The sequence below is a fragment of the Paramisgurnus dabryanus genome, chromosome 14 (assembly GCF_030506205.2).
Source record: "Paramisgurnus dabryanus chromosome 14, PD_genome_1.1, whole genome shotgun sequence".
Taxonomy (NCBI): domain Eukaryota; kingdom Metazoa; phylum Chordata; class Actinopteri; order Cypriniformes; family Cobitidae; genus Paramisgurnus; species Paramisgurnus dabryanus.
In genome coordinates, this window is record NC_133350.1 from 12,447,955 (window position 1) to 12,474,792 (window position 26,838).

Sequence of the window (26,838 nt, forward strand, 5' to 3'; positions counted from 1 at the left end):
TGTTTATATTCATCTACTTTATAATTGTGTGGTTCTCTCTCTATAATGGGACAAAATAAAACAACATTTCGGAGTGGATTAGACAGAAAGACAGATGTGCATGTCCCTTTAAATAAGCACAAAGGTAGTGCAGATGTGTTATGGGAAAAAAACAGAATAAGATTTCACCATGTACTTGTTTATGATCATCTACTATATATAATTGTGTGGTTCTCCATAATGGGACAAAATAAAACAACATTTTTGAGTGAATTAGACAGACAGACAAATGTGTCTGTCCCTTTAAATAAGCACAAAGGTAGTTCAGATGCATTATGGGGAAAAATCTGAATAAGATTTCACCATGTACTTGTTTATGATCATCTACTATATAATTGTGTGGTCTCTATTATTGGACAAAACAAAACAACATTTTTGAGTCAATTAGACAGACAGACAGACAGACGTGCCTGTCCCTTTAAAGCACAAAGGTAGTGCAGATGCATTATGGGGAAAAATCTGTATTATATTTCACCATATACTTGTTTATGATCGTCTACAATATAATTGTGTGGTTCTCTCTAAAGGGACAAAATAAAACAACATTTCTGAGTGGATTAGACATACGGAGATACGTCCATGTCCCTTTAAACAAGCACAAAAGTAGTACAGGTGCATTATGGGAAAAATCAGAATAAGAATTCACCATGTACTTGTTTATGATCATCTACTATATAATTGTGTGGTTCTGTCTCTATAATGGGACAAAAAAAATTCTGAATTGATTAGACAGACAAAGAGACGTGCCTGTCCCTTTAAATAAGAACAAGGATAGTACAGATGCATTATGGGGAAAAATCTGAATAAGATTTCACCATGTACTTGTTTATAATCATCTACTATATATAATTGTGGGGTTCTCTATATTATTTCGGACAAAATAAAAACAACATTCCTGAGTGTGCCTGTCCCTTTAAATAAGCACAACAGTAGTAGATGCATTCTGGGAAAATCTGGAGCCAATCAGATTTCTTCGTGCATGGTTTAACTTTGGAACTGGAAGATACTTACCTTAATTCGTGTTTTATTTAATAACACTATTAAATAAATTATTAAATGAATGATTGGTTACCTAAGAAGCCAACGTAGCGGGTTTTAAAGGCATCTGTGAAGTGCGTTCCTTGTATTTTCGTCTCGTTGGAGGGCGTCTTGGTTTCTGAGGAACTCGTTGCTATGACGACGGCATGGCCGAGCTCGAGCAGCTAGAAGCGTTGCGAAGACAGAACAAAGATTTACTGGAAAAACTCAAGAAACAAGCCGAAAAACTACACGAACTGAAGCTGTCGCTCCCCGACGATGAGGCCGCGAGACAAAGCTCCGTCTGTGAAGCGTTTAACGGAAGTAACGGCCAATGCCTCGCGCCTTTAACGGAAAGAAACGGGGAGAAAGTGGCCGCGGCAGGATGCGCTGCGGAAAGCGTCAAAACTCAGGGTAATAAAAGTAAACAAAACTGACCTTATATAGCTGCTGTTAGATTGGCGTGTCTAACCTTATACACAATCACGATACAGTTTAAAAATAAAATCCATTTCAGAGCGAAAGTTGGAGGTCAAGTCAAATAATATTAGCAAAAAAAAAGAAACTCAGAAAACGCCATAAATCTTTAAACACAATACAAACACTGAAACAACCGAGTAAGTTAATATAATTGCATCGTTTTTCCTGTAATTAGCTTAATTGTTTAAGCATTTAGAAACGCAAAAGTCCTGGGTTCGATCCCTTGGCCGTTTCTCAATCCGAAGGCTGCAGCCTCCAAAGGTCGCATTTGCAGGCTGCATACGTCATCAAGACCGTCTTATTTCAGAAAATTAACAATTATAAAGGTGACTATTATTCTTAGTTAATCGTAAATTGTTGAAATATGCTTATGACTTGCGAATGTAATGCTCAGTTAACGTAAATAAACCAGGCTTGATGACGTATGCAGCCTGCATATGCGACCTCCGGAGTCTGCAGCCTTCGGATTAACAAACGGCCTTTATGTATATATAATATAAAGCATTAGAAGTTGCTTGAGGTAACTCAAAATGGCTTATAATAATTTCAAATAAAACAGAACAAGTATTAAATTAAGTTTATTTATTAAAAATTTTTACTGAATAATTTATTATACAGGGATTTTTTTGTGGACAATGTGAGACCCCAAGTCAAAAAGGTTCAGATCCAGACTGTCCAGTTAAAGGAAAACGCCCACATTTTGGGAATTTTCTGACGCAGTCCCCGCTAGCTTAGCTTAGCACAAAGACTGGAAGTGAATGGCTCCAGCTAGCATACTGCCCCCAATAAGTGAAAATAACGTGAACAAGTAGCAGTTCTTCGCCTTCTGAGAATATGGTTCCCAGTATGTATACTGTTAAAAGATGGCTGTGTCTCATATGACTTTGTTATTTGTACACAGTGTGACTATACAAATCACAGCACATAAATAGGAAAATGTTTGCGTTATTTTGTCACTTATTGGGAGCAGTATGCTAACTGGAGCCATTCACTTCCAGTCTTTGTGCTAAGCTAAGCTAACAGGGGCTGCGTCAGACAGAATTTACAGCATGCACGGAGATGAGAAAGGTATGTATGTATGGACTTATCTAACTTCGGGGGGATACGGTGAATAAGCTAAATTCCCAAAATGTGGGCGTGTTCCTTTAAGTTCTATGTTATGACATCACTGGAAAGAACCTCTTAAGCATCATTGTTTTAAAGTCTAACCTTGTAAATACTATGATGTACCAAAAGAAACACTGAACATTGTATATTTTGTGTCTATAATTAGGACAGTCTTTGTTTCCTCAGGCGAGCAGTTTGAAGATTGTGAACCACCAAAACATTGTAAACACAACTACAGCAAACTACTGCAGGACACTGGGAACAGTCGCTGGCAGGGGCATAGAAGAACCACAAGACTGATGTTTCCCAAATCAGCGCCTCTCACACAGCATAAGGCACAGGTCTGTATCTTGTGATGCTCATGAGAGTTGCTACAGTAGATGGCGCCACATGACTAACTGATATCAGTGAAAACATAATCAGTTATTTAATCTAACAAAAATCAAAAGGGTTGTGCTGGTTTCCAGTTAAATGAAACTGTGTTTTCCGTGTAAAATACGCCTCTAACCTACCCTTTTTTCAGTTGCATACAGAGAAATCCCCAACTGGTACAGATTAGCCAAAGAAAGTTTCATTTCACATGTGTTGTTATTTTTTTGGACCACAGATAGAGGTTGACAGTGCAACCTCTTTGTTCCCTGGGCCGGAAGATGACAGTACATCTGAGAGACGACGCATTCGACCATTACTGGGCTATGACTGGATAGCCGGTAGGTCATTTGAATAATAAATTGTGATAAGCAGGGTTCCCATGGGTCCTTAAAATCCTTAAAGGTTTGTGAATCTGGGGGAAAAAAATGAAGACCCTGGGAAGTTTTTGAAAATATACATACATAGATACAGGTCACTGAAAGTACTTGAATCTATTTTATGCAATAAGTTTTCTGGGAAAAAAATCCATATTATTCCCTGTGTAGTGAAGGATAATATCATAAAACTTCTAGACTTTTTAAGCACATGTGCTAAACTGTTCGCTTTACATGCTTATATCTTCTGTATGCAAATGTTAATTCATACCAAAAGGCTTTTTTGCATAGTTGTTTTTGACACATGAAATCATCTCGGGTTATGTATGTAACTGTTGTTCCCTGAGAAGGGAACGAGACGCTGCGTCTCCCTTTCCATACTTCCTGCATCTCTGTAACACGGTCTTTGGCAATATTTCAGAAAATTTGGTATATACATTCAGACGCACTTACCCCTGGAGGCGTCCCCAAAGTGTCACCGCAGTGACGCAGCGCGAGTTCCCTCGAAAGGGAACTGTAAGAATGTATCTTTAAAGGTTACACAATGTAACAAAGAACTAAATGTGTCCCCACATTTAGTTCTTGAATTTGAGGGTATTGGACCTGGAAAGTCCTTGAAAGGTCCTTGAATTTGAAGTTAACTAAGGTGTGGGAACCCTGGATAAGTCTTGATTTCCATGCAAATGCTGTTCTTAAATCAATAAAGTTCATGGTTTGTTTCTTTCTAGGCCTGGTTGATGCAGAGAGTTCTCTTACTGAACGCCCAGAGCACTTCTTCAGTGACCTGCAAAACTTCCGACAGGTCAATGGAGATGAATGCATTCACAGCTCGATATCTGGGTCAGCATGATTCTGTAATTTTGTGTATGTGTTAGCTGTTGCACAATTTTGACTGGGTCACTTCCCTTATTCTTAATGTCACCATGATGAAATCATTTCAGGTCAATACTAAAGTCTGATATAATAGAAGAAATCACTTTTTATGTGAACACGACGGTTAGCGCAGGTTGTTATGCGCAGGTCGCAGATGTGCATTTAATTTTCTTGTATTCCCATTATTTTATCCACAAGGTGGTGACCTTGGGGTGTCGATTCTCCAGGGAGTCGATGAAAAACTGCATAAACAAAATGAACCGGAACGCATGCAACTACATAGACAATAGTGGCCATATATGAAATATTGTGCAAAGAGGTCCTCATTTATACAACTGTACCATGAAAGAGTACAAAGATGTTGAGTTTTTACATGAGCTTAAAGGGATAGTTCACCCAAAAATAAAAATAATGTCATTAATGACTCACCCTCATGTCGTTCCAAACTCGCAAGACCTCCGTTCACATTTGTAAATACAGTTTAATATGTTTTATATTTAGTGCAAAAGCTTGTTGACTCTTCATTAAAAAATCTATGTATGGTATACTGTCCATGTCCAGAAAAGTAATAAAAACATCATCAAAGTAGTCCATGTGACATCAGTGGGTCAGTTAGAATGTGTTGAAGCATCGAAAATACATTTTGGTCAAAAAAAAAAAAAAATTACGACTTTATTCAGCATTGTCTTCTCTTACGTGTCTCTTGTGAAGCGTATGCGTGAGACTGAAGTCACGTGACTGTATGTTTGTGAAGTTTTTTTTTCAAACTTACAGCGTGTGTCTCCCTCAGACTGTAAACGAAGCCTTGGCGCACAAAAAATTACAGCTGGGGTGCACCAGATAACACGTCAGCCACGTCACTGCAGTCACGTCACTTAAGTCTCGCGCATGCGCTTCACAACAGACGCGGAAGGGAAGACAATTTTTGGACCAAAATGTATTTTCGATATTTTCAACACATTCTAACTGACCCACTGATGTCACATGGACTACTTTGATGATGTTTTTATTACCATTCTGGACATAGACAGTATACCGTTCATAGATTTTCAATGAAGGGTCAACAAGACTAAATATAAAACATCTCAAACTGTGTTCGGAAGATGAACGGAGGTCTTACGAGTTTGTAACGACATGAGGGTGAGTCTTTAATGACTTTATTTTTATTTTTGGGTGAACTATCCCTTTAACTGCTCCTTACAGACCTCTGTTGGCCAGGATAGGTATTCTATTCACCCAATGCCTATGTGTTCATTCTAGTCAAATTTAGTCAAGTTTGATTTGCGTTTGTGTAAAAATTAACTGTACTTCCAGATTTAGAGGTCAGAACTATACAGTCAACAGAAAACATGTTGGCTCTCTGAAATGTGCATTATAAAACAATATTTTTCGTATTTTTGGAATAACTTTAAATGGTTCTTCTGATCATATAAATGTTGTCTTTTCGCAGACCTCCACTTGCTGATCTTGCGTCTTCTACGCTTGAAGACAAAGAGCCGCAGGAGCCTCCAGACACCCATCAGTGTAAGAGATCTGCTGATGTCTCACTTCATCTATTTAAAGATCACTGGTTTAGCACTCCGTATTTTTTTTATCATGAAGGCACTATGAAGTTGACATGTTCACTTAAGTCCTCTTTGATCTACAGGCACATTCTGTTACAGAATAAATAGTCGCTTATTTGCGGCCCCTCTGGACCCACAAACTGCCTGTCCAGTGTGCAAGATGCCCAAATCAGAACATTCCCAAACTAAAACAGAGCCCGCTATCATCAGGTGGATATGTGTATTTTATAAAGCTGCAGTAGCCATATTTCATACTAAATGATCGATTTCTATGCTTCGATTTCACATCCTCTTAGTGTTGTTTATTTTATAACTGTATTTGATTTGATCTGTGTTTACCACAGGGTCAGTATTCCTCGTTCTGCTTTATTGCCATCATACAAATACAAAGCCCATCGCCGCTGCAGTTTTGATCCGTCTGATAGCCTGGGTTTACCCTCGGTGAGTTTCAACATTAGTACTGAAACGTTGAAGGTTTTCCCTATCATCAACAGATGGACAAACACCAAAACATTTTATTTAAAGGAGCGTCCTTTCTTTTTAAAGCCTCAGGCTTCAATATTAAAATTGCTTTATGGTTAGACAATTAAGTTGCTTAAGGTAAATATATTTTTTCATCATTGCATTATTTACAAACCTTAATCATTCTTAGTAGTACCTTTTGGTAAAACATGCAACTTTTTCCAGCACTGTTTGTCTGGATGGTCCGATCCTACCCTGAGCTCTGGCTATCAGATGAGCAGTCTGGATTTACGGGGGTCCATGACAGCAGCAAATAATAAACAGGTGAGATGCAGTTATAGAAAAGCAGTTGTTGCCACTTTTTGCATGTGTTTGCATATGTTTCTGTGGTAATACTTTACAGTAAGGTTCATAAGTTAACATTAGTTAATGTATTACCCAACATAAATAACCATGAGCAACACGTAGTTTCTGTTAAAGATGGATATGAGAATTTGCACAATATTTATTCAACCTCATGTGCAGTTTTTATTCTGGGGAACACAAAGAAAGAATGTTTAAATTACTTTTAATCGAGACAACAATCAAGTTAATTTTTAATTTAATTTCCCAGGATTCGTCCTTGTTCAAGGAGTCAAGACACCGGCGTTCTGATCTGAACCTTAGCGTGTCTCGTTTACCAAGGTATCACCTTCAACATTCGGACACAAAGATGCCAGAAAACCACTGGAGTCCATACGCTCCTTCCTGAAATCATTTCACACCTTTAAAGTCAATGGTGCCACACATGAATGTTCATCCAAATTCCCCTCTGTTTGTTCAAATGAGTGTTAAAATTATTTTAGATGTACACATACGTACGAATGAGTGTGCACATGGATTATGTTGTACGATTGTGTGACTGATACGTAAGATACAAAATAATAAGCGTGCACATGGATTACGTTGTACGATTGTATGACGGATACCTAAGACAGTTACTTGTTTTTGTTTAATTTTGCAAAACTATTTATAGAAAATTTAAAATATTAAACAAAGTTATGTTTGTTTGTATATACTTTATATGTATTTATGTGTGCATGTGTGTGTGTGTGTGTGTGTGTGTGTGTGTGTGTGTGTATGCATGTGTTTGTGTATATATATATGTGTATGTGTGCGTGCGTGTGTGTGCGTGTGTGCGTGTGTGCGTGTGTGTGTGTGTGTGTGCACGCGCATATATAAATGTGTGTGTGTGCATGCACATGTGTTTGCGTGTGTGTGTATGTATATATTTATATTGATAGATGTTAACAACACTGGTCCAGAAGCTCTTCCTGTTTCCATTTTTTAACACTGAATAAAATATTTATATTAATTAATATTAGAACAAAATGTAATTAAAATCCAACCGAATCAAAATTGTGTTAGTAAAATAAATGTGAACTAAAAAACTTAAAAACAACAGGAATTGTTTCTGGACCAGTGTTGTTTACATCTCACTAAATGGTGTATGCGTGTGTGCACGCGTATACCTCACACTATGAAATAAATGTTTTTCTCTAATACACACTGAACACAATTATGGCCCGCTCCCCAGAAATTTTTATGAGTAAAATATCTCTGAAGTATATTCCCTTTGATATTAACATAATAACACAAAGCCCCCCTTAGTCATTCATCACACAAAAACAGACTATAAAACCAAAGTCTGATGGTCAGCAAAAGATGAGCTTCACAAAATAGAAAGTGGTTTTAAGGAAATAGTTTAAACATAGACACATCTATTTCAACTGTCAGGGCAATAATAGAGATGATTTAATCAACTGGAGATGATGCAAATCTGCCTGACGTGTGTCTATATCATCTTAATACTCAGCAAGGACAAAGACTCTCCAAGGATCACAGATGGAAAAAATCAGTTGAATCCTGAGGTCAGAAAGCTAAAATGAAATGAAGGAAAACAGCACCACAAGTTGTTTGGGACACAGTTTAAGAAATCCTCTGCTCTCATGCAAAAACAAACTCAAGCATATTCAACTTTAAACAGGAGTGCTGTGGCCATATGAAACCAAAAGCATTTTTTTGCACCGAGAACACAAGATGGCTTTGGTGCACACAGGGATTAAACAGTGCTCCATGTCTACAGTTAAATATACTCACAGACCTTCATTGTTTTGAACTTTTCTACCAACGGTCTTATCCAGATACATAACGTCATGGATTACATCAAATACCAACAGATAGAAAAGTCAAAACCTGACTAGAAATCTTATAATGGGTCGTGGTTAAACTTTCCATCAGGAAATGGGTTAAATGGGTCACTAAGCACAAAGTCAAGGTTCTGCCATAGCCATCTCAGTTCCTGGACCTGAACCATACAAAAGATGACTGAAGAGGAGAGAACAGCAACATAAGAAGGGTCTGGAGAAAGTCTGTATGGAGGAATCTAAGATCACTTGCCATGAATTCTTCAACCTCATCAGACATTATTTATAATACAAGACTCTGAGCTGTTAAACTTCCAAATGGAGGTAGCAAAGAAGATTAAATTAAACATTGGATTTTTGTAAAAAATATTTATTAAAGCTCAAAAGGAGAAGCAATGTGCATTTATTTTCACAGCCTTCTTTGCTCATATTTACCAAGGGTATGAATATTTTTCTCCACAGCTGTGTTCGTGCGTACGTGTGGGTGTTTCAGAGTGTGCGTAAGTGTGTAAAGAAATGCGTAATTGGCGATCTTGGTATATATATATATATATATATATATATATATATATATATTCAAGCAAATGCTTATGCATTTTACAACTTACATTATTTACGTGCTATAAAATTGCATTATTTACTAAATCCTTGCTACCCAATGCAGATGTAGTGTAGTGAAATGTATCCTTTGTCTTTTTCACTTGCAATACTTTGCTGTGCCAATTTTAACATTGCTCGCTAATTTATGTAAGATAACTAATATCTGAGAACAGTAAAGACTAGAAATGAGTGGCACATCAGTTTTGTTCTTTGTAGCAGTTGTGTTCTTTGATTGGTCTTCATATTTTAGCTTCCCACGCGCTAAAAAAAAATATAAGAGCGCTAAACTCGAACTGTGAGACACTCAGAAGTGCACACTGCAGGCATCATGAAAACATCTACCTCATCCATTACGACCTTCATCCTGATCTGCTATCTGGTGAGTTTTAAAGACATTTAACATTTAAAATAATAATATTGTAAGAGTATCATCACTTCATAGACCAGTTTAAAACTTTAAGAGCTGCTTACGTAGACTGCGCTTTTGGGCATCACATAAAATGCGCCTTTTGAAATGCGCCTTTTTTGTATAAAAATGTTATAATCTATTTATTTATTTACAGAACCGTTTTTTTCTGATACTTTAAAGGAACAGAGACACCAATGCATTTACCTGAATAACCATTAATGAAACAAGAAGTATTTTAAATATTTAAAGCACTCTATAATCACTGTTTGAATCGCTCGTGATATCAAATTTCAAAACATTGCGCGTTTGTATGAACTCAATGACTTTGTACATGTCAACATATTGTCGGGTTTTCTGATATAGCCTATAGGGATAAATCCAATATAATGAAAGCTTGCCGTTGCATTTCAAAGCGTCTTGTTACGTTCCTGCAAAGTGACCCTATGAGAGGTTTCGTCTAAGTGCGCTTCAATATTTAGTCAGAAAGAAAGTCTCGTCATTTTGGTAGGACAATAAAGCGAGACCAGTAGTTAACACTCATTTCACCTCCTATACAAAAGGACAGTTATGAATTCTCATTTACTTTAGTTTTCCCACAACATGACACGGTTTAGTTTGATAACTATCTATAAATACCACATCTTTCGAAACAGATAAATTAAGGGGAACTTAAAACTGCCATGCACTACGATATGTTTGATAAGCCAGGTTTTCCAATGCGTGCCCACGTGCCCACATGACGCAAATCTCTCGCACCTGACTAGCTGTACATTTTCTGTGGTTATCTGTTTATTGACCAGGCCACAGAAATGTCCACGATAAGTAATTTGCTGTGGGTGTTTCTCTAGAAATGTCTATCTGGTGTCCTGTCCCTGGCTGCTTCTTGTTTTGCCAATAGCCATGTACACACATAAATTAGTCAATCTTATTTGATCTGGTTACTGACATTAAAAACACACTGGTTTCTCAATCAATTGGGGTTTTTCCTAAAAAAAAAAAAAGTGATACAAGAGTTCAAGCGGTGTGATAGTGTGAGATAGACAGGAGACCTGTTTGTTTGTTTGTCAGATTGATATAAAGATATGTCAAACATTGTCTCTGACTTTATTTTATGATTAATCATCAACATCCAAACGCTTAATGCAACCACTTTAAAAAAAACACAAACACGTAAAATTAAAAGCATTGATAAGGTCATCTAAGGTTGCCAAACCTCAAAAACAAATAATTTCTATGATAAGACGGTTAAAAGCTCTCCACACCCTTCTGAATAAATGTATCAATTGTAAATCATTCTAGATCTTTCCATATAACATCTTTATATGTCACAAGCCAGGTTGCCACGAAAACAATGAATGTGGCCAATGATACAGAACAAATACAGCCTTAATCTCCTCCTCCAGTCTCCAAGCTGAACCTGTTTGAACCCGACCTGTAGTGATGCATGAAAACAGACCTTGTCTATATCTGATTGGTTTGCTTTGTTTCACAGTTTTTACCATCTTTACACGCCAACTGCCCCGACAGATGTGAAAAGGGTAAGTTAACCTTTACATCATCCACAGTATCTCTCACCACAAAACTTTGTGTTAGATCTCTTACATATGTGTAGAAAAGAGTCAAGAGTATTTCTTAATCAATGATCAGCCCATTTTTCCTCATTTCATCATCTCGTATCTTTGTGTGTGTTTATCTGACCACTGTTGTCAAGTTCACATAAAGTCTTGCTGATGTCATTTCAAATACCTACAGATTATCCTGGACTGAGTTTAAAATCTTTTACAAAAAAAACGTGTTTCTTGTACTTTCATGTGGTTGAGGTTTATTTAACTACAGGATAAAATTACAGCGAACCGTTTCCAGACATCTACACGGACGTATATTCTGAAGAAAATTACATCCGACATTCATTCAGACACTTCCCTAAAAGGTGTTAATGTATGGCCTAAAAACTACTAATGTTTATTTGAGTACTTGCTTACGTCATGTCTTAAACTATAATTTGGGAATTAAACCAAACCACTACATGTCACACCCTTTCTGCAGTGTCTGTGCTATAAATTTAAACCAGTGATGTTTTTTTAAGGAGGCAAGAGAGGAAGTGACATCATCAACCATAGTATGACAACAAACATTACAAAATTTATTATGAAACTGTGTACAAGTCAGATGTTTTGTCTCTAAGCATTTATTAAGTAATAAACAGAGACGTGACTAGTAAATAGCCAAAACCAACCAAATCTTGTGACAATTCATACGTATTTTAAGGGAGATTATTTTAATTCACATGAGCAATCTGTGCTTTTGGTGTTTTTCTCTTACTGTCAGAAGATCTCCTGTTGTGAAATCTTTTGATGTTTTGGTTAAGATATTGAACAAAGAGTGTTTTGGAGGCATAACAGTACATTTCTTTGCGTGACTTTATGTGTTTAAGTCACCAAATCCAACCTTATATTATTTTAATCGTTATCATGTTACCTACAACATAACACCATTTTGAAACATCTCAGCAACTCCTAGTAACTGAGATTGAAAACGTGTTTATACAGCGGGGTAAGTTGTCACACAGTGTTACAATGAAGCCTCAGGTATACAATGATAATGAAAAGAAAACAATGTAAATATTATTAATTAAAATGATAACTGTTAATACAATATCAGGGGAAATAACTGTGCAGCCCTTTCAAAAGAAATATTTATATTCATTGATGCATAATACAAGGATGGTTGGATGAAGGATCATGAATGTTTGGATATCTATCTATTATAGGCAGATATATAAACAATATCCACCTTTAGTATATAGACAGAATTTTATTGAATTATTTGTGTTAAAAAAAATCTAACAGGTGTTAACAAACACTCTGTTTTTTACAATGAGCCCCACCTATGGGGTAAGTTGTCACGTTTGCACTCCTGTCACTTCCGGTGTAATTGTACGATAGCAGTAGGTCCTACAAACAAACTTTAAGTGTTAATTTGTAGCAGAGATGTGTGTGTTGATTGTGTAAAAAATTATTAATCTAACTTAAATATTTTTTGAATGATAGAGCAAAAGCCAAAAGCGTTAGGATGTGCCCCGCTCTCCCCCATTGTTTTGCGAATAGTTAATCAATACACCAAAAAATTCATGGTTGCTACACTTTTACCAGAATTTTTTTTTTTTTCGTAAAGGGCTGCACCACAAATCGCAAATGAAGTATACTGTATATTAAAGTATGTTTGTCATTGTGTTTTTAATAGATTTTGTTACTCAGAGGACCTTACTGCAAAATATGTCATGTCCGTCTCCAGTAATAGCACAGAGGTCTGCGTGAGTTTAGCATGTAGGTCTGAAGTGACAGTGTTTGTGTCTTTAAGCTTCCAGCATATATCAGCACATCGCAAGATCACACCTTTACTCAGAATAAACCATTGACTTCTGCGAATTGAATAAAGGGAGATTTTACTCAGCTGTTAACTGAACTTTTTTCCCTTGAGTTTCATAATGTCTGTAGATCTATGTTTTTTGTTTGAGCACTTAAAAAATTTGGGCCAGTCACATCAAACATTTTTAAAGGTGCTGCATCATGGACTTTTACTTTTGCACTCACAGTATAGCTTTGAGGAGCACGTAGAGATGTGCGACTACTGATATCTGTGATGTTTGTGTTTCATAGGTAAAAACGTGAGGGGTTGTACATGCAAAAAAGAGTGCGCTGGTTATGTGTACCAGTATCTGCGACAAGGAGTCTTGAAATGTGAAGAGTGCACTAACAAATGTACCGGTCAGTTTTTCAACATTCACAGCAACAGTTTTTTACACTTGAAATGGTGACCCTGTATATAAATCCAAGTTTGATGAGATGAAGAGCATCAAAGTTTGATTTTCAATCTTTGACATGATCTTAGTCAGTATTAAAGACATCAAGGATACACTGTAAAAAAATCCGTAGAAATTGCAGCTGGGTTGCCGGTAATTTACCGTAGATTTAAATTTATGTTATTTACTGCCAACATTTTGTTCAAAGTTGAATAAACATTAAACATTTACAAGTCTTTGTCTTTACAGAGTAAAAGTAAAAAAACAGCACCAAGCAAAACATTCTGGGAAACAAAATCTGAAGCAAAAAAACAGAAAAAGGTTGATGATGATTTCTGGTTCCCAGAATGCTTTGCATGAGGCTGTTATTGTATAGTTTTATTCTGTAAAGATAGAGACTTGTTAATATTTAAAATTTATTTAACTTTGAACAAACTCTTGCCAGAAAATAACATAAATTTAAATCTACGGTAAATTACCGGCAACCCAGCTGCAATAACATTGTAATTTCTACGGATTTTTTTACAGTGTATATTTTTACAGAATGTTCTTTACATAATATGAAATGATTTTATGTAGAAAACAGTACATCACAAAAACATTACTTTAGCTTTTACTTAGTTTTGTTTTTGCCTACTATTGTCCATATCCTCTTAAAGAAATAGTTCAACTTTATCCTTAAATGAAAATCAGCCCATATTTTACTCATCCCCAATCCATCCTATATGTTTATGACTTTCTTCTTTCAGCCAAACACAGGCAGAGTTATATTAAATATTATCCTGGCCCTTTTATAATGGTACTGGATAGTGCCCCATTTTTAAAGCTCCAAAAAGTGCATTCATCCATCAAAAGCTTATCCTTACTGGTTATTTAATGATTTCTAAGGTTAAGCAATGTGTTTTTGTAAGGTTGGGTCACTCAGCTATCTCATAAACACACGTATGGCTGTAGTTTATACAGTGTGAAAAATAAATATTTATACACCCTGCTATTTTGCAAGTTCTCCCACTTAGAATCATGGAGGGGTCTGAAATTGTCATCGTAGGTGCATGCCCACTGTGAGAGACATAATCGTAATAAAAAAATCCACAACGTATGATTTTTTTTAACTATTTATTTGTATAATACAGCTGCAAATAAGTATTTGAACACCTGAGAAAATCAATGTTAATATTTGGTACAGTAGCCTTTGTTAGAGGTCAAACATTTCTTGTAGTTTTTCACCAGGTTTGCACACACTGCAGGAGGGATTTTGGCCCACTACTCCACACAGATCTTCTCTAAATAAGTCAGGTTTCTGGCCTGTCGCTGAGAAACACATAGTTTGAGTTTCCTCCAAAGATTCTCTATTGGGTTTAGGTCTGGAGATTGGCTAGGCCACGCCAGAACCTTGATATGCTTCTTACAGAGACACTCCTTGGTTATCCTGGCTGTGTGCTTCGGGTCATTGTCATGTTGGAAGACCCAGACTTGACCCATCTTCAATGCTCTAACTGAGGGAAGGAGGTTGTTCCCCAAAATCTCGCAAAACACATGGTCCCGGTCATCCTCTCCTTAATACAGTGCAGTTGCCCCGTCCCATGTGTAGAAAAACACCCCCAAAGCATGATGCTACCACCCCATCATTCTTTTTCCTCCAAACACATATAGTGGGATTATGACCAAAAAGTTATATTTTGGTCTCATCTGACCACATGACTTTCTCCCATGACTCCTCTGGATCATCCAAATGGTCATTGGCAAACTAAAGACGGGCCTGGATATGTGCTGGTTTAAGCAGGGGAACCTTCCGTGCCATGCATGATTTCAAACCATGACGTCTTAGTGTATTACCAACAGTAACCTTGGAAACGGTGGTCCCAGCTCTTCTCAGGTCATTGAGCAGCTCTTCCCGTGTAGTTCTGGGCTGATTTCTCACCTTTCTTAGGATCATTGAGACCCCACGAGGTGAGATCTTGCGTGGAACCCCAGTCCGAGGGAGATTGACAGTCATGTTTAGCTTCTTCCATTTTCTAATGATTGCTCCAACAGTGGACCTTTTTTCACCAAGCTGCTTGGCAATTTCCCCGTAGCCCTTTCCAGCCTTGTGGAGGTGTACAATTTTGTCTCTAGTGTCTTTGGACAGCTCTTTGGTCTTGGCCATGTTAGTAGTTGGATTCTTACTGATTGTATGTGGTGGACAGGTGTCTTTATGCAGCTAACAACCTCAAACAGGTTCATCTAATTTATTATAATAAATGGAGTGGACGTGGACCTTTTAAAGGCAGAATAACAGGTCTTTGAGGTTCAGAATTCTAGCTGATAGACAGGTGTTCAAATACTTATTTGCAGCTGTATCATACAAATAAATAGTTGAAAAATCAAGATTGTTTTTGGTTGAAAGAAAGTAATCTAGGATGATTTGAGAATGCCAAACATTCAGGCAAATTTTCATTTTGGGATGAACTGTTCCTTTAAAAACAATGGCGCTGTACGATGCTTTTAAATAATATTTTTGTTTATAATAAAAGATTCTTGTAGTGGTAAAGGTTCTTTAGAATATTAAAGGGTAAGAAAGAAATATTTGTTTCAGTAACTTTTGACTGAAAAGTTCTTTGGGGAACCATTTTTTTCTGTGACATTGCTGGGAAGAAGCTTTTGTAGCACCTTTATTTTTAAGTGTGTAATACTGGGTTACTTAAATAAACTGAGTTGTAAGCATGTCGTGAAAAGTCTTGAAGAAACTGACAAAAAAAACATGGGAAAATTCTTGTGCATGTTATAAAACTATATCATTCTGCACTGTCAGACAAAAAAAACATGGGTAAAAATATACCCAAGCTCTCATTGGTGCAGTACCCCTTAAAGGATCCAAATATGTACCATTTATGTACAGATATGTATACATTTGGTACAACTATATGTACTTTTTAGAAGGGTACCGCCCCAGTGACAGCTAGAGATCATTTTTGACCTTTATTTCTAACAGTGTGTATTGTGTGTTTGCATTGACTCATCTGTATGTTTCTGTATGTTTGGATGGAAACAGGGAATCATATTGAAGTAACTTCATGCACTTTTGAACATAACCGTGTGTGCCACTGCAGAGCTGGTTTCTTCTGTGAAAATGGTAACAATCTTTCCACATATTGCCAAAATGGTTGTAATCCATGTCCGATCGGCACGTTCTCCAGCGTGCCCTCTTTGAACCAAAGCTGCAGACCTCATACAGAGTGAGTAATATTTATAGATGATGCAATACTTACAGTAAATACTTTAACATACCCATAAATATAACATGGACACATAAGGTCATGCACAGAGCATAATCGATCTACTGTGGTTTGAGTCTCCTTTATTTTATGCATGTTTACTGTTACTTTCAACATTCTGTCTATTAAAAGTCACTATATTTAAAAAATATATATATTCCAGAAGACATGTTTTTAAACCTTCTCATGTCTCTTACTTCTTCCTTTAGTTGTGCTAAGTTAGGAAAGAAAATTCTGAAAGAGGGCACAGCGACTCAGGACAGAAAGTGTGGGGATCCTGAGACTACTACACCCATCCCAACCAAAGCCATTATCCCAGCCAAAGCCATTATGCCAACCAAAACCATTATGCCAGCCAAAGCCATTATGCCAACCAAAGCCATTATGCCAACCAAAGCCATTACCCAAACCAAAGCCATTATCTCCATGTTGTATTCCAGTACAGAGGTTACACAAACACGCCGAATGTATTCAGGGTCTACGGATAAGACTACCTATGCTACCTCAGTAAACACAGGTAAAACCATATTCACTACCTGTTAGCTACAGTATATGTTTGTCACAGCATACGCTTATGCATTTTCAATGCAAGATTCTCAGGGAAAACCTAGGATTATCAGAACATGAGTCAAATTAAGAAAACTTTTTTATAGTTACACAAATATACTGTAAAATATTTCTGTAGAAATTACAGTATTACTTGGTATTTCTGGCAACTAGCTGCCAGTAACTTACTGTAGATTTTACATTTATGTTATTTACTGGCAACAGTTTTTTCAAAGTTACTCCTTATCTTCTATAGTAAGTTACTGGCAACCAGCTGCATAATTACGGCAAATTTTTTGCAAAACCAAAATTTAAAATTTAAATAAACATGCAATTACCCATATTTATTTCTGAGTCCATAACTGGACAACACAAGCAACTTAGCCTGATGGTCAAGTAGGATGCACCGATGCTAAATTTCTCTGCTGATACCAATATCCGATTATTAGGAGTGATGTCTCCCAATACTAATAGTTTGTTGGTTTTACCTTTTTTAATTTTTTTTTAAATGAATGATAATTATTATTTGTAGGAAATACAAATAAAAACTTTATTCTCTTTATTTCAACTTTTTTCAAAGTAACTGATACGATTATTGGCCGATATGTCAGTGCATCTCTACCAAGCACAGGGTTCCCACTGGTCCTTGAAATCCTTGAAAGTTTGTGAATGGGGGGGTACAAGGCCCTGAGAAGTTTTTAAAAATATAAATACACAGATACAGGTCATTGAAGTACCTTGAAACTATTTAATGCAAGAAGTTTTTTGGGAAAAAATCCATATTATTCCCTGTGTAGTGTAGGATAATATAAAAAAAATCTAGACTTTTTAAACACACGTGCTAAATTGTTCGCTTTAAATGTTTATATCTTCTGTATGCGAATGTTGATTCATAGCAAAATGCTTTTTTGCACAGTTGTGTTTGACACATGAAATCGTCTCTGGTTACGTATCCAACTGTTGTTCCCTGAGAAGGGAACGAGACGCTGCGTCTCCCTTGCCATACTTCCCGCGTCCCTGTAACGCCGTCTTTGGCAATATTTCAGATAGCGATATAATTCCTGGCTCCCGCGTCACCCTGTCTTTGTCGTTTAGCCTCACCATTGGTTGAATTTGATATACACATTCAGACGCACTTACCCTTGGAGGTGTCCCCAAAGTGTCACTGCAGTGACGCAGCGCGAGTTCCCTCGAAAGGGAACTGTAACAATGTATCTTTAAAGGTAACACGATTTAACCTTGCTCTCACTTAAAATGTGTCCCCACATTTAGTCCTTGAACTTATTGGACCTGGAAAACCTTGAAAGGTCCTTGAATAAGAAGTTAATAACTAAGGTGTGGGAACCCTGCAAGCAGTATCCTATTGTGTGCCGTATTGCATAATCCATATTATATTTTTAAAAGTAGCCAATATGTGTGTACACTGTACAGTACGGCAATGTATCAATTTAAGCATATTCATTGCATTACTCTCTTGTCAACACTAGGGGACAGTCAACTATTGGATCAAGCTCAAGACGGCATGTCAAAAGACAACCTGCTGCTATTAATCCTGTTGATAATACTGATGCTGGTGGTGGCTGTATTCTGTATGCTGAGAAAAAGCACTGCACATAAAACCCTTTCAAAATGGACAGGTATGATATAAAGGCCAATACAGATATTAATTTGCCTGCAACTTTTGGATTTTATGAAACAAAAACAAACCTTTTCAAATGGGAACCTCTGTGTTCATGTTTGAAGTGTAATGCAAGTACCTATAAATTGGCTGGAATCCACCCAGGTCACTTTTTACAGTAAGCACCGTCCTCTCACGTGCTTTAATTCCCATAAGGCAGCGTCTTAACATAAACATTACTGGTGTTTCAGAATGACATTCCTCTAACACATGAACGGTAGCCTGAGAAACCACAAAACGCCTATACATATAGCTTACAGTCAGCATGCCCTAACACGATCTGCCAACACAATGAAAGTGTTACATGCAACATATTAATTTCATTCTTGTTTTGTTTTTTTAGATTTCATATCTGGAAAGCACGTGAGTATTTTTGTGTGACCACATATAAAATTCATGTCAAGTCATTCACTATTTTTATTTCGGTTACCTCCACAATGCTGTTTTAAGACAGTTTACTCCACATTTTGTCATAATGTGGATTTTTCCCCTTCACTATTTTCTCGTTCTCATCACGTTGCAAAAAAGTACCATTAAGTGTCTATATGAGTCATATATCAAATATAGGCTGTGTCTCAATAAGCTCCCATGTTCAGTAGTCAGGGCTGTCTCAATTGCAAAATCCTTCCAATGCACCGCAGCATTCGTTCCCTAAAAATTCCCACAATGCAACGCAAACACCAATGAGCATAGATGGTCCCATATGTCCTCTTACCAGAACTCACGTGACCGTTTCTGAAGCTCTCCAAATGAAAATCTTGTGAGTCAACCACTGATATAAATGACTGGATTGCGCATGACATCACAATTGTAAAGCCACGATTTTAACATAAACGTTGCAAATAACATCAGAAGTAACAATTCATTTACATACACATAACCTAAAAAATAATCTTGTGTGACTGATACACTGTAAACCGGTTGAATTCAGATCATGATTTTGAATGTAAGTCAATGACGCCCTCTGCCGGTTGGGTATACCAAGATGGCCGCTCGAACTCTTCTATGTGCAATCCAGTCATTTATATAGATCAGTGGAGTCATCTCAATAAACTTTATTAACCGTGAGAGAACTTTTGAAAATGCAAACGTTTCTTTTAGTTTTAATATAAACACACATTGTTAGACCGGAAGGGGCCACAATCTACTTTGTGGGCCCTATTTTAACAATCTAAGTGCATGCTCTAAATGGGCGTGTCCGAATCCACTTTTGCTAATTTAACGATGGGAAAAATGGTTTGTGCACCAAACACACAGTCGAAAAGGGTTGTTCCTATTCTTTTAATGAGTAATGGGAGTATTTTGGGCAAAACGTGCAGTAAACCAATGAGAGTCTCAGCTCTCATCCCCTTTGAAAGCCAGTTGCGCTGGCGCTATGTCTAATCCCTATTTGGATGATGGACTTTGTAAACTCTGAGAAGCTAAGCGGAGGAAGAAGATCCCCAGTTTAAAATTAATGTTAAATAATTGTGTTGTTTTTCATTTGTATTGAAATTGTAATTTTTTTGTATTAAAACCTTTAAAACACATTTTCTTGTAGTCATGGAAGTAAAAATAGCAGGCTTTTAATTGGTGTAAATGTATGGCTATTCAATATCATCAAAAAATAATTTACAAGTATGTAAGAAAAGGTTTGTACTCTAAAAATACTTTATTTGTAACAAACAGGTGAGAAAAGAATTTACAAACGTGCGGAGAGCCGTTTCAGCACCCGGACAGTGCCATGAGTTTTTTTTTTTAAGCATTACTTATAATTAGTCCTCATTTATGTTCAAGAGACTCAATAATAATCTTTTACATTTGAATGCTTTAATTGTTCATATTTAAAAGCGTTTTTGTGCTGCTGCGCATCCATGTGTGTGATAAGCAAACCCACGTTGTCGTCTCGTTTATAGGCGCATATTTCTAACGCGCCCATTAAATAACAAAAACAATCTTGCACCATTGACTTTAGAGCAGGTTTTAGGTGTTTAATGGCGTAGTCTATTTTAGTTGCCTCAAAATAGCAACTCGGCAACAATGCGCCTGAACACACCTCGTTTTTAGATCAGAACGCCCATGGGCGCAAAAATGGGCGCAAATGAATTTGTTATTTAAACAACGTGGTGCTAAACGTGAAAACGATAATTGCGCCGGGTTGAAACAAGCAAAAGACACTTGCGTCAAAAGACAATTGCGCTGCATTGTATGATAGAGCCCAATATGTAAATGTGATATTCCTCCAAATTTATGGATGGTTATGTAATGAATAATGAAAGTGTTTTGCATAATATACTTTAACAAGTGTTTTAAAAATAAAGTCAGAGAGATGTTGGTTTTGCCGATTGTTGACAAATAACAGCTGTGAATGATCACAACCCGCTTAAGCAGTCATGTCACAGGAATATAAGTGAACAGTGTCCCAAGTGAGCAATAAACTGATTCACGACCTCAGGAGCTGATTGAGACACACCCATAGTCTTCTGAAGCCATCCTATGTCATAGTACATAAAAAATGAATGATGTGGAAAACTGTAAAACTTTAATGTCCAGCATTTTAATAAAGTTTTTTAATTAAGGCGCTGTATGCAACATTGACTTTTATCAATTGGTACCGCAGTCCAAAATCAAAATATTAGAGACGGTGTTTCCCTGTTCCTCTATCGGGTAGCCAGACACACACAGGAGTGCAACTGATGATCGAAAGCATACAGTGATGTGAAAAACTGATAAGATATTCCGAAAAAAAAGAGAAAGTAATTGAGATCTGTCAGTCTGAAAAAGGTTATATAGCCATTTCTAAGGGCTCACTCAAATGATCCAAACCAAACCGGATGTTAAAAGTATGAGTGCGTGCTTTTGGGGGAGTAGGGACAATCACACTGGGGCATGGTTTGGTTTAGTTTGTATAATATGAGTGCGCCCTAAAGCTTTGGGACTTCAGGGAACCACAGTGAGAGCCATTATCCACAAATGAGAACCTTCCCATGAGTGGCCGGCCGACCAAAATTACCCCAAGAGCGCAGCGAGGATAATCCAAAAGGTCACAAAAGACCCGACAACAACATCCAAAGAACTGCAGGCTTCACATGTGTTGGTTAAAGGCGATTTAAACGAATCTGTGTTGCGTCACTTATTGTTGACGTTCGAAATGTTGTCAAACAAACGCTGCGTAGCTAACTCCTCCCACTTCCTCCGTGCTTTCTGAACGAGTCATGAACACGTCCAACCCCCACTCCCAAATCCTTCTTTTCTTTAATTTGGCTGGAACACTTTTTTATGTTTCCTAGTGGTAGGTTTGACCCATAGACTGTAAAAAAAGATGGACGACGCCTGTTCACTCTCTTCCATTGGTGAAAAGTGAAGCCGCCAGAGTCCCGATATGGCGCTGACATCTTGGGTCTTGAGTCTGCGCATTAGTGATTTCGGGACCAGTCATGCGCAGTAGTGAGCAGGAAGTGAACCCGCGAAATCAAAACCCCGCCCTCGCTCTCGCAGAATGCGCATATCACACGATATCACAGCTGTCAATCATGACGTGACACCACCGTTTTTATATCATTAAATAACTAACTAAACACAAACTTATTTTAAAAACAAACATTTTAATTTACATCAGTGTGATAAAAACTACAATAAATGACAGAAACTAGGTTCGGAAAAAAGATAATTGAAGTGTAATTAATTTTTTTAGTTGGTCTCAAGTCCCATTGAATAACATGGGGAGGGGGGGTTTATGACCTATACTGGGACCAGTCACTGGGGGGCGATCGAGAAGTTTTGGCTTCACTTTTCAGGGCTTGTGCGGCACGCTTGGTTTGACCACTTTGTTTTTGTTGTTTCAGTTTTCGGAGCCTGGGCCGTCTACAGAGACCGCGTTTTTTTTACAGTTTGTTCAGGGGACAGGCAGCTAGCACATAGTGGGGATATGTTTACTGTATGAAACAAAAAAATGTTCTTTGGCCTAAAACGCGTGAATTCACTTGAGACTGGGCAAAATGAACATAAAGGGCTCATCTCAGTTTTGCTAGAAAACATTTTGATGATCCCCAAGACTTTTGGGAAAATACCCTGTGGACTGACGAGACAAAATTTTAACTTTTTGGAAAGTGTGCATCCCATTACATCTGGCTTAAAAGTAACACAACATCTGGGGATGTTTTGCAGCTTCAGTACCTGGAAGACTTGCTGTGATAAATGAAACCATGAATTCAGCCGTCTACCTAACAGGACAATGATCCAAAACACACCAGCAAGTCCACCTCTGAATGGCTGAAGAAAACAAAATGAAGACTTTGAAGTGGCCTAGTCAAAGTCCTGACCTCAATCCTATTACGATGCTGTGGCATGACCATAAAAAGGTGGTTCATGCTCGAAAACCCTCCAATGTGGGTGAATTACAATAAGTCTGCAAAGATGAGTGTACCAAAATTCCTCCACAGCGCGATAACAGATTCATTGCAAGTTTTTCGTAACACTTGATTGCAGTTCTTGCTGCAATCATGTTATTAGGTTTAGGAAGAAAACACTTTTTCACACCACTGTACGTTTATCTTGCAGCATCATTCCTCCACCCCATTGCTTCACTCTCCACTAGAATCTTATCCAGTTAGGAATGGGGGAGTACTCTGGATTCAGGATAAAATTCCAAGTTCAGAGCCCTCCCCTCAGAAAGCACGGCAAATATGCTTTATTATTAAATCTGATTGATTACATTTTCATGCAAAATCATGACGATTTCAAAAAGATTCAGATTGTTCAACATGGTCACTGTATTTCACCCAATTCCCAATTCCAGAATTTAACAGAAAAGAGCCGGATAGTGGAAGGTGACGCCCCACTCGACAGTGATGTCAGATGTCAGAGTACAGGAATGATGTCCCATTCTGGATCTGGACAGCAGGTCAACATGGAGCACAATGTGAAGGGTGAAAATGTCAACAATACTGTAGGTGAGTACTGTAAACCTCTTTTAGCAACAGGTGCAAGTTTGTGCATGTTAGTGTAAATATAAAAGATTTGATTAAGTGATAAGAGAATGATTAAAGGTGAGAGCCACAAAAATGTTAATGCTTTTTGCAGTATTTACTTTGCAAACACTAAATGATTCTTAAGAATCACTTTTGCAGGTTTAAGCATGTGTGTGTTCTGTTCAATACATAACACTTCCAAGCAAAGTGTTTTGTCATTTTTATCTCTGAGTCAGCCGTTGTCTTAATTCCCATTTTCACTTCCTGTTCTGCAGGGGTTTTTGTCTTTCACAACACAGTTGATGTTTTTTGGATTTCCTTGTGAAGGTCATTGCCAAGACTCAACAGAATGTAATTACATTTACGCCCAAAAGTAGGATGTTAGGCCGGTTTAACAAAGGAAAACTGGTAACATATCAGCAAAATAAATAAAAGATCCATCAACAAGCAGTGAAATTAACCCTTTTACCGCCAAAGCTGATATGAAACTACAAAAACAGAGCTAATGTGCCATTTAAAGTCATGTTCATGAGCTGACAACAATAAACATTTGTTGACTTCATCATTTTTCCATTTTAGGGACCATTGTCATTATCTCACCTGGCACGGTGATTTTGGGCTCTAACTCAAGTGATAAAAAAGAAGATGCAGAAGTCTGTGAGGAGGATATTCCTCTTATATGCACACCTCAACAGGAGTCTACATTGCCACAGGTCAGGATCAAAGTGAGCGCGCAGGAAGAAAAGGAACTGAGTTTTCCTGTGCCTGCCACTGGGAAGTGAAAATTCAAACCGTCCAGGACTTAACTCACCTTGCACAATAGTGTAACCTCAAGTACTTGTGTCGGAGACCAAGAGCTTACAAAGTGAAGGATGTTGCAACCTAGAAGATGTTGCATGCTAGCATGTGATCATGAGTCATTTCTCACTGTGTGTCGCCTTGGATAAAATCACTATACAAGATGGAAAGCGTCAAGTAATAGATGTTTTGAAACCTTTTGCGTGCACTGGAGAACAGACCGATTTCAACATAACACCGACTGTGACGTTCCAGTCGAGTTGTACGCCCCAACATTAAATTACACATTAAATTAATTACAACATTGTTACAATGCTAAAAACAAAGTTGTGAATGCTGAGTTAGCGTTAAATGCTAGTTAATGCTATATGCTAACGTTTAGTTATAGCGTATTAAACACAAACTTACCACTCCACTCTATTAACAATCTCCAAAAAATTGATTATTCTGTATCTACGTCTGATAGAGGCTCAAACATACATATCTTATATATATTACACACACACAGAGCTACTGAAGGAGCTGCTCTGAGAAATAGCCAATCAGAGCAGAGCTCAACATTATTATTAATGACCCTTTCAAATAAGCTTATAATAGACCATTTTATAGAGGGTGCACATGTAAAACAGTCTATAGATAATTTTTGCACTTAATAAAGTTACCTTCTTTGTAGATATTAGAGAACAATTTAACATATTATTTTATTGCATTCTTTGGCACCTTAAATATTATTTTATTGCATAAGTGGATGTTCTGTTACTGCGTGTGTGTGTGTGTGTGTGTGTGTGTGTGTGTGTGTGTGTGTGTGTGTGTGTGTGTGTGTGTGTGTGTGTTGTAATGTGGGTGTGTAATATGCATATCTAAAAATAACTCGTCTTTGGGTAAGTATAGGTGTCTGATTTTACTAATGTGGGAGGTCTGGGCAAACTTTACCTTGTATCTTAAATAAGACACATGTGTGGTATTTTTGATAAGAGTGGCTTTATAACCTCTTCATGGGATATCTGAGTGGTTTACTGAGTGTGATCATGTGTACTTATTTTTGAATGTTAGGTGTTCACACGACTGCTAGCCTATGAATTTTTCATTGTATATTTGTAAATATATTTGTTATTGATGCTTTGTTAATACATTTTTAACATTTTAATATGAACGGTTTACATGCAGACGTACCAGGGGGGATTTAGGTAAAATGGGACACTGACATTAAAGTGTCCCCTTACGATAAACAAGATATTATTTAAAATGTCAAGTTGTACATTTTTAAAAGAGCATCAGAAGAATCCATGCAGTGGGGCGTTTTGTACAACCCAGCTCGCACACAACCAACCTTCAACCTGCAAACATGGTTAAAATAATGTCAGTTTGTTTGTTCAACATTAAACTGCTGCAAAAAGTTAATAAAATGCTTAAAAATCAACATTGAAATTTGGTTGAAATAACGTTGTTTGTTCGTGCAATGTTGATATAACATTGAAACCACGGTTATTGATAAATGCAATATCAATGATGATTCAATTTGCAAAAGCAATGCATATTTCAAGGTTAATTTGTAGTTGACGCAAAGACACCCATGTTGATTTAAATGAGACGTTGACTCAACGTTGCAATATCAGCGTTGATTCAACCTTGTCCTAGAGGTTGATTCAATGTTGAATTAATGTTGAAATGCCAGCTTGGAAAAGAGCTAGTCAATGTCATTGCTTAGCTTTTTTTTTTTTTAAATCTTGTTTGTTTCTTTTGCGTTGTGACGTTGTACATTTTTAAAAGAGCATCGGAAACCATGCAGTGGGGCGTTTTGTCCAACCCACCTCGTGCACAACCGACATTCAACTTTGAAATTTGGTTGAAATAATGTCAGTTGTTTGTTCATCATTAAAACAATAGCCTAGTTAGTGCTTAACTGTTGCAGAAGGGTAATAAAATGCTTAAAAATCAACTTTGAAATTTGATTGAAATAACGTTGTTTGTTCGTTCAATGTTGATATAACGTTGAAACCACTGTTATTGCTAAATTCAATATCGATGATGATTCAATTTGCAAAAGCAATGCATATTTCAAGGTTAATTTGTAGTTGATGCAAAGACACCCATGTTGATTGAAAGTGAGACGTTGATTCAACGTTGCAATATCAACAATGATTCAACCTTGTCCTAGAAGTTGATTCAACGGTGAATCATTGTTGAAATGCCGGCTGGGAAAAGAGCTGGTCAATGTCATTGCTTTGCTTATTTGAAGAGTTTGGTTCCAAACTCTTTTTTTTCCTCCAAAACACCTGTTTGTTTATTTTGTGTTGTGAAGTTGTACATTTTTAAAAGAGCATCAG

General features: G+C 37.2%; 2 protein-coding genes across 3 annotated transcripts; both read left to right on the forward strand.

Moving 5' to 3' along the window:
* Nucleotides 1–1,003: 1,003 nt before the first annotated feature.
* miip (migration and invasion inhibitory protein) lies at nucleotides 1,004–7,345 on the forward strand. Its single transcript, XM_065259337.2, has 9 exons — nucleotides 1,004–1,470; nucleotides 2,830–2,984; nucleotides 3,251–3,353; nucleotides 4,118–4,229; nucleotides 5,713–5,786; nucleotides 5,911–6,037; nucleotides 6,172–6,268; nucleotides 6,515–6,613; nucleotides 6,903–7,345. Exons 1-9 carry the CDS (start codon nucleotides 1,224–1,226, stop codon nucleotides 7,038–7,040), a joined length of 1,152 nt encoding a protein of 383 aa, XP_065115409.1. The 5' UTR covers nucleotides 1,004–1,223; the 3' UTR covers nucleotides 7,041–7,345.
* A 182-nt stretch (nucleotides 7,346–7,527) lies between these two features.
* LOC135740668 (uncharacterized) lies at nucleotides 7,528–25,970 on the forward strand. Of its 2 annotated transcripts, none has more exons than XM_065259126.2 (9): nucleotides 7,528–9,454; nucleotides 10,977–11,022; nucleotides 13,144–13,251; nucleotides 16,318–16,501; nucleotides 16,750–17,057; nucleotides 18,574–18,723; nucleotides 19,108–19,127; nucleotides 23,542–23,695; nucleotides 24,293–25,970. In XM_065259126.2, the coding sequence occupies exons 1-9, from the start codon at nucleotides 9,404–9,406 to the stop codon at nucleotides 24,493–24,495; spliced, it is 1,224 nt and encodes a 407-aa protein (XP_065115198.1). In that variant the 5' UTR covers nucleotides 7,528–9,403; the 3' UTR covers nucleotides 24,496–25,970. The 2 variants fall into 2 exon arrangements, with proteins under 2 accessions (XP_065115198.1, XP_065115199.1); XM_065259127.1 differs by having other exon boundaries at nucleotides 23,989–24,428.
* The last annotated feature ends 868 nt before the right edge of the window (nucleotides 25,971–26,838 follow it).